The 13,962-nt window shown below is 41.7% G+C and overlaps 1 protein-coding gene across 4 annotated transcripts in view; it reads left to right on the top strand.

The window, feature by feature from the left end:
* Nucleotides 1–11,590, top strand: part of PhKgamma (phosphorylase kinase gamma) — a 42,769-nt gene extending 31,179 nt beyond the window's left edge. For 3 of the 4 annotated variants that reach the window (XM_037433761.2, XM_037433765.2, XM_037433767.2), the window contains exons 11-15: nt 3,401–3,481; nt 4,084–4,113; nt 10,021–10,065; nt 10,255–10,371; nt 10,693–11,590. In XM_037433761.2, coding sequence (XP_037289658.1) covers nt 3,401–3,481; nt 4,084–4,113; nt 10,021–10,065; nt 10,255–10,371; nt 10,693–10,830 — 411 coding nt within the window. In that variant the 3' untranslated portion in view covers nt 10,831–11,590. The remainder of the gene's footprint in view (nt 1–3,400; nt 3,482–4,083; nt 4,114–10,020; nt 10,066–10,254; nt 10,372–10,692) is intronic. The other variant, XM_037433768.2, reaches the window with a different exon arrangement.
* The last annotated feature ends 2,372 nt before the right edge of the window (nt 11,591–13,962 follow it).

The following is a 13,962-nucleotide window of genomic DNA, read 5'->3' as shown; positions in this document are numbered from 1 at the left end:
GTAGTGAGAAGGAAGGATGACTTATACATTGGTCCGTATTCCTGGAAATGTGATAGGCTTCAGAAATTTCGCGCGTAGTTTGATGAGGATGCCGGAACAGAACAATTGTATTCTCAAACAGAGGTTGGCACTTGCACGAAACGCAATGTGACGCTAAATGGGAGTAAGGTGTATTTTTCAACGAGCTTCTGTGTTCCCTGAGACGCACGTTCACACATCGGCCGGTCTGGCCAATGTACATACGTCCACAAGAAAGGGGTATCTTATATACTACTCCGGTGATGCACTTAACAAACTTAGTTACGTGCTTCTGGAGGCATCCTCTACCTTTAGATGCATTATGTGCCCTCCTGTGCACCATTGAACATATACTGGCCAATTTATTGGGTGCCGAGAAAACCACGCGCACACCGAACCGGTTTCCCACGTTTTTTAACCCATGGGCCATTTTATGAATGTAGGGGATTACTGCCGCGCGCTTCTTATTCTCTGAAGAAGTACATGTGCGTTTTTCATTAATTTTGACCGTACGCAAGAGCTTTTCACAGACTGAGGCTATTACGTAGGAAGGGTATCCCGCACCTATCAGCCGTTCCAACTGTGCCACGAAACCACTTTGCAAGGTATGCAGGCAACATTTTCCGAGGGCTGAACGTAAGCATGACATTACGATTCCGCGTTTAACAAGCTTGGAATGTCCGGAAGAGTAGTCTAGAACGGGTTTTGCAGAACCCGTTCGTCGTATGGCTTGGGAACCTGTACATGCAAAAATCAGGTGTGTGTATAGGTTCAAGTGTGGCCCCTGTGTTAAGCCAAATTTTTCTTGGGAAGGTGGATGCAGCCTTAAGCACTAAACTTCAACCTGGCACAAAAGTATTCCGTTATGTTGACGATTATCTGATTATCATCAAAAAGTGTTCAGCAGTGGACGTTGAAAGTATGAAGGCATGCTTCGAGAAGGAAGGCATGGGCCTCCGGTTCACCTCCGAGCTTCCAAAAGATAACAAATTGCAGTTCCTAGACCTTTCCCTGTTTTTTGGTGATAAGCACCTTTGCTGGCGATATAATCCTCGTTCTGCAAAACCCGTTCTAGACTACTCTTCCGGACATTCCAAGCTTGTTAAACGCGGAATCGTAATGTCATGCTTACGTTCAGCCCTCGGAAAATGTTGCCTGCATACCTTGCAAAGTGGTTTCGTGGCACAGTTGGAACGGCTGATAGGTGCGGGATACCCTTCCTACGTAATAGCCTCAGTCTGTGAAAAGCTCTTGCGTACGGTCAAAAATAATGAAAAACGCACATGTACTTCTTCAGAGAATAAGAAGCGCGCGGCAGTAATCCCCTACATTCATAAAATGGCCCATGGGTTAAAAAACGTGGGAAACCGGTTCGGTGTGCGCGTGGTTTTCTCGGCACCCAATAAATTGGCCAGTATATGTTCAATGGTGCACAGGAGGGCACATAATGCATCTAAAGGTAGAGGATGCCTCCAGAAGCACGTAACTAAGTTTGTTAAGTGCATCACCGGAGTAGTATATAAGATACCCCTTTCTTGTGGACGTATGTACATTGGCCAGACCGGCCGATGTGTGAACGTGCGTCTCAGGGAACACAGAAGCTCGTTGAAAAATACACCTTACTCCCATTTAGCGTCACATTGCGTTTCGTGCAAGTGCCAACCTCTGTTTGAGAATACAATTGTTCTGTTCCGGCATCCTCATCAAACTACGCGCGAAATTTCTGAAGCCTATCACATTTCCAGGAATACGGACCAATGTATAAGTCATCCTTCCTTCTCACTACTTGACTGTGAATTCAGTTACCTAGATAACCCTTAGACATGTGCCTTGATTACACGCTTCGCATGCTGCCCTTGATGTCGTCATAATCTTTTTGACATGCGCTTTTGTGTTTATATATGTCCTTCCGATGTGGAAAATAAATCAGTTGATAGTTGAGCGCTCGTGTTGTGTGGTTCCTCGCTTCGTCCTTTGTGTTTTTTCTCTGCGCTCCCAGTTCGCTGAACGAAGAGTTAGGGATAAGAGTTAATCGAGAGTATCTTAGTAACCTTGGATTCGCTGATGACAATGTCCTAATGAGTAACTAAGGGGACGAATTACAGCTACAGCTCATGATTACTGAACTGTACACGGAGAACAGAAAAGTATGTCTGAAAACTAATATGCACAAAACTAAATTAATGTGCAACAGTCTCGGCATAAAAGAGCACTTTGCGATAGATAAAGAGGCGCTGGAAGTTGTAAAGCAATATACTTAGGACAGGTAGTAACTGTGAAGCTGAACCATGAGAGTGAGAAATAACTTGGAGAATAAGGATGGGGTGGATCACATTTGATAAGCTTCTCAAATTATGAGTGGTGATCGGCCACTAACCCTCAAAGGGAAGGAATATAATAGCTGCATCTTGCTGGTATTTACCTACGGAGCAGAAACCCACAGGCTTACAAAAAGGGTTCAGCTCAAATTGAGGACGACGCAGTGAGCTACGGAAAGGAAAATGATAGGAGTAACCTTGAGAGACAAGAAGAGGGCAGAGTGGGTTAGGGAAAAAACTGGGGTTAAGGATATCATAGTTAAAATTAATAAGAAATGGACTTTGGCCCGGCATGGACTTTGGCCTGGCACGACCGTGTTGCCTCAGAGACGGCAGTAGGCATGGCTTTAATATCAGAGGCTGCGAGGTTTAAATCGGCCGCTGCAGCTAACACTCACAGCCGACACTGTTTAGAGGGGCGGAGGAAGAGAGAAGAGGAGAGGGCTGAGAGCCAGTTTTTCGGCTCAAGTCGTAGGCATTGGACCGGGTTGATTGGCGGATCATGGGAGAGGCCTTTGCCCTGCAGTGAGCACAGTTAGGCTGATGATGATGATCATAAGAAACTTTTGGGGGGGGGGGGGGGGGGGGGGTTGTGTAGAACAGAACTTTCCTCTTAAAAAGAAAAGGTATGCCTGGCACCTGAGGCTCATTTATTTTTTTTCAGCAACCTATGCAATGTTTCTAAAGCTGGTGATCTCTGTAGGTAAACATAGTGGTCACCCGAGAGAAATGCCATTTTCATTTAAACATTCACAACTGGTTAGAAAGCTGGTTTCATTTGTTTTCTTTGATTTGTTATTTACTGGTTTGGAACCACTTCATCATTGATTTGGGTTCAAGTTTAGCAGTTTCACTTCAGCTGAAAAACTACATTCAGCACCAAGTGTAACTTGGCTGCCTGAAGATGCCTGTGCTTTGTTATAAAAGGAAGTACAAAGGAAGCATTATTGCTGTGGCTACGCCACGGAAGAAAGCAAGAGCTGTGCTGTTGAAGCTACTGTAATGTTTCGTAGCACCTCACTTATCTCTTGGACTAATGACATCGTGTGACATCCTTTCTATAGATCAGCAAGCTGCTGGTTGTTGATCCGAAAAAACGCCTCACAGCTGCACAAGCCCTGGATCATTGCTTTTTCAAGGCTGTTGTAAGTTGCAGTGCTTTATAGTTTTACTCAAGTTCTGAGATCAGTGCCAGCATTTCGATCTATGAATGTGCCAATGTCTCACTGCTGCTAGTGCACGTTCCAGATGTGTTCAGGGGGCTTCTTGGCTTGCATGCAATTCTGGTTTGTAATTCTGCTGCTTTCCAGAAGAATATAAGAAAGTATTTGATTTGGCACTTTCAAAACTTGTGTGCTTCTACGAGGCTGTGTCTACACTCGGCTTGCTCGCATGAATTGGGCCAGACTGGCTGTGCTGTGAAGAGGTTGTACTTGATCGTATGTTACGTTTGTCCCCCCTCGTTAAACTTATTGCGAGTGTACAAGATATAGCTGCAACAAACTGACTGCAGTGTCAGAAAGTGATGAAAACCATATCTGCCTTTATGCTGCTCTAAACAAAAATAAATGCATATGCAGGTTAAATGCATATGCATAGTCTTTAATTTTCCTCCTTGTTTCACGCTACATGTTCCATACTTTTTGCATGAAATTATCTTTGCATGAATTCTGTGCTCTTGCTTTGGTTCCTTGTGTTTTATGAATATCTGTTCTGCTTGTTTCTCTCTGTCTTGTGGCTCATGTAGAAACGTGCATCTGTTTTCGTCACCGAAGATGTAAGTACCAGTAGCGATGCCACCCTAGTTAAACTTGAAGCCGTAGCAGACTTCTCTTCTTAAATATAATTGAGTAAACTGTATAATAGTTTTTGCACTTGTATAAGCTCTTCGTAAAACATTTCTGAACCTGCATCAGCAATAACTAGTGCATTTGTATTTCTAAGTTTTCAACTGTACTCGGGGACAGCTTATCTTGGCAGTAGAGTGAAGGCTACGGAGGCAGTGCTTCTGGAAATTCATGTTACTCAAGTACTAGTATGGCAGCTTGCAGCTGATTGCAGTTTTGCTCACTCACACCATTAGCACTTTTAGAAAAACAAGCACCAAAGGTGTGAGTGAACATTTTAATGTCACCTTACAAGTACATTTTTCTTCATGAACTAAACAATGGCCACACACCAATTCACACATGTCATGGATGACATGTTTACTCTGGAAAACTTGTGCAGAAAATGCGATGCCATGTAAAAAACATAAAGAAAAAAGGACATTCTTGTAATGTGAACGAAAATTGGAATTTACATAAAACTTCCCGCAACTGTTTCAGACTCCTACTGAATAAAGCAGTATTTAATTCACCAAGGCCAGTGAGAAAATTATCAAATGACATAGGCACTATTTCTGGGCATTCTAGGAGGCATTTGTTTCGGTTCTGTAGCTTCCACAGTACTGCGGAGGAAAGCTTTCCCTGATTATAGGACATTGTATTTCATCTTAACCCCTGTATGTTACTGTATAAGCATGCTAATGACTCGTTATGCAATACCTCACGCGGGGTCTTCAAAGGTATTACAAATAAAATGAAATGTAGCCATACATGTAGTACTGCTTTTAGGATACACACGCTAGTGAAGTAGATAGCGGAATGTTTTTGTTACTTATCACTTTGGCAATATGCAAAAGCCATCAGGCTCTTAAAATGCAAAACCGATTGATTGGCTTAGTTTTCATTGACACAGAATGACATCTTACACAAATTACACTATTTCTTTGGACCTCTCACTGTTGATCCTTGCACCCAACATGTCACATTCATTTTTGCGTTTCTCCGGATAGCCAGCGTGTATTTATTTCTTGGTGATTAATATGGTTACTGCAGATGGGAGGATCGAGTTAGCGAACTGATGAGTAGCCAACATGTGTTGCTGCATATGTGTGTATATGATTTGTAAAGAATTGCTTTAACAGGCGAAGAAAATAGCAATTTGAGAATTGCACATGCTCAAGCAAATTTCAACACATCAGTCTTGAGAAGTGCTCTCTACAATTAGGTGTAATGAATCAAGATTATGACTTGACAAGATGTACAAGCACTGAAGGGGAAAACGCTTTGCAGCACTACAGCAGGGTTCCAGTTTAGAACAGTTGACCAGAAGTGCTATGTCAGGAATCATCAGTGGGTCATCAAACTGGGGTCATAACAGAATCAATTCTGGCAGAGATAATTCAAAGCTATTGTGAGGCCAACTGCTCATAAAGTACTTAAACGGACATGAAAGGCACACAGCAATTCTTTCTAGAGTGAGAACGTTTGAAATGTCAGTATTATGTGAAGCAGTGCTTTGCTAGTCACGAAACAAAGGTACAGTACGATTTATGGTCTGGAATGAGAGAACCATGAAGTGAAATGCCCTCAGTACAATTAGTCACAAGTATTCAAACTACCCATGATAAAAAAAAAGTATTGCAGTACAATACTAGTAGATGAAATACTGTGGCATTTCTGCTCAGTTCAAGGGGATTTCCTTGGAGAATGATGCAGGTGTTCCAAAAGTTGCCTGGCCATTCTCCACTGGCACGTTCCAGCTCGATGGCAGTTTAGCTATGGCACGACAAGCTGTAGCACCGGTTGTTGGCCAGTAAAGGGCAAGCAAGGCAAATGCAACTTAACAAGGCCTCTATGGGACAGACGGTTTGAAAAACACTTACATGTGTGGACCACTAAAGTAGGACCTTCTTCCAAACTAGCCATTTTCTTGATGCACTACAAAGTTTCTGGAAAGCTATTTCAACAATAGAGGTCGAGTTCATATTTGCCTAATGTCTCTTCAACGGACTATTCATGTCCGAGCATTTGTTCGGTGGGTGCCTCTTGGTGCCAGGAATTGAACTGAATACTCAATTAAAAATGGCTAGTTCAGAGTGTTTATACGTCTTTTAAAATAACTGCAGCAGGAAAAAGAAAAGACAAAGAAAAAGATGACCAGAACGCGCACTTGTTTCATCATTGCAGTTTTATGAAAAGAGTGGTTCTCACGTTGGAAGTGGATGTCGCCGCTGTTGCCACTTGGTTTATGTTGGTCGAATACCCGTCATGGTAGCTTAGGACACAAGGGGTAGTGCTTCTAAGCGCGGGGTGCAGGTTCAATAAACCTCTCCCAGGGTATGTTATAGCGCGCCGTCACCAGTGCGCGTGCAAGGCAGTGGTCGGCAAAACACCCCCTACTGGTTGCTTAGCGAGGTGCAGTCGCACAGTGCTTGGGGCAGTTTTTCTTTAATGCTTAAACTTCATTTTACTGTTGCAAAATTAGCTGTGGTCAGAGACGTGACGTGACGAGAAAGTTGCTCCGCTGGCTGGCTGTTTACCTCGGAGATGTGAACACACGTGGTGGCCTGTGCGAAGAACAGCAGCTTTGTCTTCCAAAATGTGCAGTGTTTATTGTGGCGTGTAGTGTGCATTGAAAGGCATATTGGTTTACATTTACGAACGATGAAACTGAGAATATTGTGTGTGGTGCGTGCTGTGTGAATAATGATGCATCTTGTTGTGGGCCTATGGCAGTGATCGGTTGTTGGCGTGACATGACGATTCAACATTTTAGTCAAGATAAAGGTGCATTCAACGACGCGGTCATCTGCTAGTGCATACATCTCAGCATTTGCAGTGCATGCAGAAAAAGAAAGTGCAAAATTGCGGGGCAGAAAGATACGACTACACATGAGTATGTTTTAGCATTACCAAAGCTGTATAGATGATACACCACGGTGAATGCGCAAGCCCAATGAATGTGTAACTTATATTATTGGAGACCTCAGTGTAGACTGTTGAAATTGCGAACCCAATGAAGGTATAACTTGTACAATCGGATACAACAGTGGAGATTGCTTCTTATACTGGTACCAGTATCAGAAACTATCTCCACTAAGGTCTCCGATATTTATGAAGTGGCAATGCACATTACAAATTTGTGTCTAAAGAAGGAAAGTGAGTAAGCAAAAAATTTTATTTTCTGTTACCTCAAAGCCTCCTGTTTAGGGGTTTTGCATGAGTGGTAGTCAACAATTCAACATCACAAATGGGCATCAGATGCAGCGAGGTAACTGTGCAAGTGATTATGTATATAATTAAGTTATCAGCTTAAAAATCTGAGAAATTTACAGTGGGTCATAAGGAAACATGTAGGGAAGAACTTTGCTTCAATTTTCACGGGGATTGGTTAACCTTAGCCTAACTCATGACAAAAAGTGTTTTTGTTTTTCTGTCTCTTTCTTTCTTCAATTATCTCCAATGAGAATTTTGCGCTGAGAACTTTGACCTTGTTCGTGTGCCAGCAGCTCGAAATCATGCTGCCGCCAATTGTTACACTGCAGCACACATGTTGGTACAGAAATTGCGTACGTTCGCATCCTTGCCATGCATTTCTCGAAGCACCAGTCACTGTGGACATGCAGAGAATTTGCTTTAGAAGAGGATAACACTGTTTGATGACTGCGATATACGACATACAAATCGTGCATTATAGGCAGTGACGCTTCCTTTAAAAGCTGCAACTTTAGAAAATGGCACTTCGCAAAAACTTCTGTCAAAGGAATGCAGACGTATGCAGCACTGCTATGCAGAAAGATCCCTCTCTCGGAGCTCTCTTGCCAATTAGTCTCTGCTCTGAGGAAGGAGATGGTGCTTGCCGAGACACCATGCTGTTTGCAAACAGGGAGAAATCTATCCACTGAAGTCACATTTAAATGGGGGAAAGGTGGCATGCTTAGATTTAGATGCACAGTAACGAACGCCAAGTGGTCAAATGTATCTGAAGTATGGCATATCTTAATCAAATTGTGCTTTTGGTGCCCAGGCAGATATTCCTATAGTGATGGCTCAAGATGTGAGCTTGAGTTCAAGGCAGTCTCTTCTGCTCTATCTCTCTACCTTTTCTTTTCCTAGCAATGGCCACCTGTCTGTGGACAGCATAGAGGAGATGCACGCTTTCATGTAGACTTGCTTACTTCAACAAATAGCACACTAACCACTAATCAGCATCTCCTAATCCCTTTTGGTCGGCGTGTTGCACTCAATAAGGCTCCCCTTAGTTCAAACGCTTTATTCGCTTAGTCAAACGTTTTATTCCAATGAATCTCTGGCGCCCATAGAATTAGAATTGTGAGGCTCCTCTGTACTACATTCATAAGGTGGTATGACTGCCATAAAATGATGTCAAATCAGTTTACCACTACCAATAGAATATGTCGCATTAAAAAAAAAAAGAATGAGCATATTTGTTGTCATCTGAATAACCACCACAATAATATTTAGAGTTGGACCAAGGCACGTGAGAATGTTCCAAGTGGAAACAACTTTGCTTAACAGCACTTTCCGCAGAATGCCAGTGATAACCCATAAAGTACTTCAAGTTTCAAAATTTATTGTACTTAGAGCATATGAGCCTGTATAACAAGCTTGTAAACTTAAAAATGATGATAAGTTGGTGTGAGGGTAATATATTCATTTAACCTTGAAGAGGGGCTTTGTGGCAGTGCAGATTTCCCCTGAATTGTGGCAATCACGGTATAGCAATCCTTTACTGCAGTGAAACCAATTTTACAGAAGGCTACATGCATTGTTAGTTGTTTATATGTGTTTAATTCATTAATTCTGATGTAATGAATCTAAATAATGGACGCTCTGCTGGTAATGAAAAAGACGATGATGATCGGTGGCTGTAGTAATAGCTCGCGCACGTCGCTCGCCATTAGCCAGACCTGCCTGATAAAGCACATTTTGCCAAGCTGCGTCTGAACCTTTCTCGACGTATAACACCTCTATTTTACTGAATGTAAGTTTGTGTTGGAGCAAATTTGAATACCGTAATATTTGTCTTAATATTTGAAGTGCTCAAGTATTTGAACATGCCTTCTTCTAACCACAGGGGACAACACTATTGTTGTTTCCATCATCAAAACTTGTAGGGTGTACAAAAACAATAAACATTCAAGCTCTATCACTTTGTTTACCATAGTTCATTGCGATTGATTTGGCTACCTCGTACCAACCATTCTGATGGCTGCTGCCTGCCTATCAACTGTCTGCAATGAACATTACACTGTGTCTTACTTTGATTGTGTTTATATTGAGCTGTTCTATTCGTAATCTCATTCATATAAAACATTAGATTGGTTTGAATTCATCAGCTTCACTTTTTCTGTTAGCTCTTCCCGTTTCAGTGCGCGACCCTTTTGTTTCTATGCACAACTTTCTCCTTGGTGTAATTGTGGCTCACTTGAATAGAATTGATCTGTCCTGGCCAAAGTAGATGCAATATTGTGATCTGGGGAAGGATTTTTCTCTGAATCCACTAATGATAGTGGCAACACCTGCTGCAGCCATAAATTTGTTTAATAAACAGTTGCATTACATGTTAAAACAAACCACGGGTTCTTCAGAATCTACAGCACCTAAATGATGTAGTGTCCAAGGCTGGATTACTAAAAAGCAGCTTCTATCTTGCATTGTCTCTTTTTAAGGTGAATGTTTCAGCCAGTGACAGTTTTTCTACTGAATTGTTGCTACTAGACGCTTTCTCTAGGAAAGCTAGACCAATGAATTAATAGTGTTAGAGACTTAGAACTAATTATGCCTGTTCTACTTCTTTTAAAGCCATATTACTTTCCTTTTCTGTACACTTGTAGGTGGCAATACAAAAGCGGGCCTTTAATGCAAGAAAAACTTTTCAGGTAAGTGGGCAGATTGGACGCATTGTGTTTTTGCATGTATGGCAAGCACTTAAAATGAGTATATATATTTAGAATCTAAAGCTAGAATTTCCTTTATTACAAAGAGAAAACATGCAACAGAACTGATGGGTTCATAACATTCTACCCCTATTGAACAATGTCACTGTGGACTGTTGTTGCATCTTGCAGTTTGGCATCCTTTGTGTCAGAGCACTGGTACGGATTCGACGGCTACGATACACGCCGGAGCCACTGTCTCTGAATATTGCACGAACCAACCCGTACCGTATTAAGACACTGCGAAAGGTATCAGTAACACTTGTGTGCCTACAGTATTTCTATTTTTTATATTTATATACAGCCCTGTTGAGGCTATTGCAGAAGTGAGAATCTTGCATCACACATCAAGTGCAGACAAAAAGTTACAATAGCACAATTCACGAATACATCCTAGTAGAGAATTGCAGTGTGAGTTCTTAAAGGAAAGAAGAAAAAAAACTGATTATGTCAGTTTCTGTCGGTGTCCTTAAAGGAAGAAAACAGTTGTGAATAGACCTAGAGCGCTGTATCATTCATTGTGCATTGCTTTGCCTCTTCCCACCAAAAGTTATTTTGCATTCCTTGCAGGTGATTGATGGCTGTGCCTTCAGAGTTTACTGTCACTGGGTCAAGAAAGGAGAAATGCAGAACCGTGCTGCCCTTTTCGAGAATCACCCAAAAATTGAGCTGCGGCAAATGTACGAAGAGACGCAGGTGGCTGCCTGAGGATTTTGTTAGCTGGCTCCGCTTGTTGTCCAAGCATTTCCACGTGACGGCAAAGTGTGTCTGTTGTGTCCCTATCCCTGTACATACTAGACCACTGAAAAGGAGATATGGCATTGCCTAGCAAGCATTGTAACTGCCCCATTTCCTTTAGAGATGCGCTACTTGCACATGCACTCACTTGCCTAATCAACGAAAAATGCAGAATTTCCTTTTAAATTGATTAGTTTGTATAGAACCCTGTACAAAGTAAGCTGTTAACATCAACTATCCAGTGAGGAGGGTGCCCCAGACATTGATGGAATGAAATAAAGTGGTACAATCTGAATTTTTTAGCTAGCAGTGGCTTGTTTTAGGGTCATGTGATTCGCTAAATAGATACCTTTAGCTTAACATTTGGAAAGTCTGCAAAACATCCCACATCAGAATGTTATTTGCTTATCAGAGTTGCGATGACTAACTTGTGCTCTCGACCATGCCCCAAGTCAAAATATCCCTGCATGATGTAATTCATCGCTTCTGTGTGCAAGTGAGCCCGAATATACTGGGCAGAACCTGATGCTTTACTGAGAAAACATCATGGAATCGACAATTCTGGCATCTACTCGTGCAATTCATCAAAAGTGAAGTGTGCTTTCTTTCTCACAATTGGAACTACTTTGCTCTGGGAAGCTAACAGGATCTCTACATCGTATGTGTGTCTGATTGACTGAGTGCTTGAGAGGCATGTTAAATAAATACATGCTCATAAAATTATGCCGCATCTATTTGCTCATGTCATCACTTCTATTTCATATTAAACATCAACAAACAACGCTGCCTTTCATAATAGATGATTGGTGAAATCAAAGTGTACTTTATCGTCAGTGGAAATTTTTCTATAGCTGAAAATCTCAATCATTGTGAACTGCAGCATTTGCAAAAAAAAAAAAAAAAAAGAAGACACGAGCAGCTTATATAGGCTTTTCTCCTTCACAATAGCAGACAAAAGTTATTTTTAAACGCCCTTTCGTAAGTTCACTGCAGTTGCTTTCCTGAATCATTCTGCACATGCTCAATGAAGCTAGCTAGAACCTACCCTGTGCGCTGTCTTTTCCAAAAGTAAACTGATTGTTAACTTTGTCCTGTCCTATTCTTGTGAGCACTGAAACTGTCCCAAGTGAGCATGGTGTTGAGCGAGTCAGTGCATAATGTGTAACTGAGAATAAGAAGAAAGAAACTACAGAAAACAGGACTTATTTTTTTTCTTCCTTGTTCTCTGTAGAACAACTAATACTTAAACAGGCCCTGAAACACTTTTTCAGCATGGTCAGAAAATGCTGCCGATCGGTAGTAGAGGCTCCCGACAACACGTGAACCAAGTATTATAGTGCAGCATGCGACCTGGAATTCACAATTAATTATCAAAGTCGGCTTTTAAAGATTGCTTTCTCTTCGCTCGGCAAATGACAGAAGGCGCTTAAAAATCACACGTAGCAAGCCCATCTATCAGCCACTGGCTGATTAGAAGGAAAAAAGAAAAAGCGGTCAAGGTCACGAGGCGCAGGTGACGTAGTTTCTTTGCCCTTGCCATCCCTCCCTGCTTAGCTTCTAGCGCTTTCGTCGGGATTAGAGAAGAGAGAATGCAATTTCAGCATGTGACAAATCTTTGCAACTTCACTCGCACTGAAAGGATTCTTAAAATTTTTGCGATGCTGGATTCGTAAGACAATAAGCTCTTCCAGTGAATTCATTGCATGGTTACTTGAAAAAGTGTTTCAGGGCCCCTTTAAAGGTAAACTAATAGAAGCGTTTGAAGAATTGTTAGGCACTAAACTGGACATTATTGGCCATAGTGAAATTGAGTGCTGACAAATGGGCACATCTAGGACTGCAACAGGCTCTGCGGAAAGTATGGCATGGGGTTTCTATTTCACAAATGCGTGTAAGCAGCATTGATAAACTAATGTATGAACAAAAGGGGAGCAAGCATTCTGATAAAAATAAAAAGTGGTAGTACAGTTGAACCCACGTAAGAGGCATGCTTCGGATGGCTATTCTTGTCTTTTATACAAGATGTCTTTTATAAGCAGGGTACCTTATATGCATTTTGTTATAAACCCATATTTTGGTGTAGGCACACTGGCGTCTTTTATACCCATTTGTCTCTTATATAAGTGTCTCTTATAAAGGGGTTCGACTGTAGTACAAGAGTATGCACCTGTCCGGCTGTGAATACAAGGAATCAAAGCAGTTCAACGAGGATAATGCAAAAGGTGCATTCAAAGTACCCGATAGTTGTGAGCGACTTCAACGTGAAAGTAGGAAGGAAATGGAAAGAAGAAGCAATTGATAATTACAATATCGATAATTGATGGTAGTACAGGCAGAGGGCTAAAACAAAAGAAATTCATATTTGACGCAACACAGCACTAACCATCAATAGCTCGTTTACTGCACTCTGATCCCGCTCATATATGTACGCTCATGACCTCGTGCATCATGTGTGCATAGCTCTCAATAAGAAACTTTATAAATGGCAAGCAGTGATTGCATAATAAAGTAATGCAATTCCTGACAGTTTTCTTGCTCTTCAACGCCTGGAAAATGCAAGTGCAAGGCCAGATTTAAAGAAACTGCTGTCACGCGTAAAAGTAGGTGCGAGATGGTGTGGTTTCAACACTTGACAATGCATGTGTAAGTAGTTTATTAGTGGTATTGTCAAATAACTCAATTACATGTATTTGCAATAAACTTTTTGCTTAGGCAACTAGGATAAATGCGCTTGCACATGGAAAATGATACTCTGTTTTCATGTCCATGATGTACAGGGTCTGTTAATAAAGTTATGTGCATTTGCTGAAAAAAATTATAAATGGAATCTGCACAAATGGTTCAAATTCCTCAAAGTACACTTCTCTGGCTTCAATAGACTTTCGGAGATAAGTTTGCCCCTTCTGGAAGGAACTCTGAAAGTACTGAACGGGAATGTCTCTCAGGAACATTATAGGATGTCCTCGCGTTGCCCAAATGCTTTCCTTTAAGCTTTCTCTTCAGTCGGGGAAGTTAAAAAACCAACCCGGCACAGAACCGAGCCAGGACTGTAAGGGCCACAGGGGGCGTGTTGCTCCAGGTCAGGATGTTGGTTTCGATCAA

Source organism: Rhipicephalus microplus, chromosome 3 (genome assembly GCF_043290135.1).
Source record: "Rhipicephalus microplus isolate Deutch F79 chromosome 3, USDA_Rmic, whole genome shotgun sequence".
Classification (NCBI taxonomy): Eukaryota; Metazoa; Arthropoda; class Arachnida; order Ixodida; family Ixodidae; genus Rhipicephalus; species Rhipicephalus microplus.
This window is presented reverse-complemented; position numbering and strand designations above follow the sequence as displayed.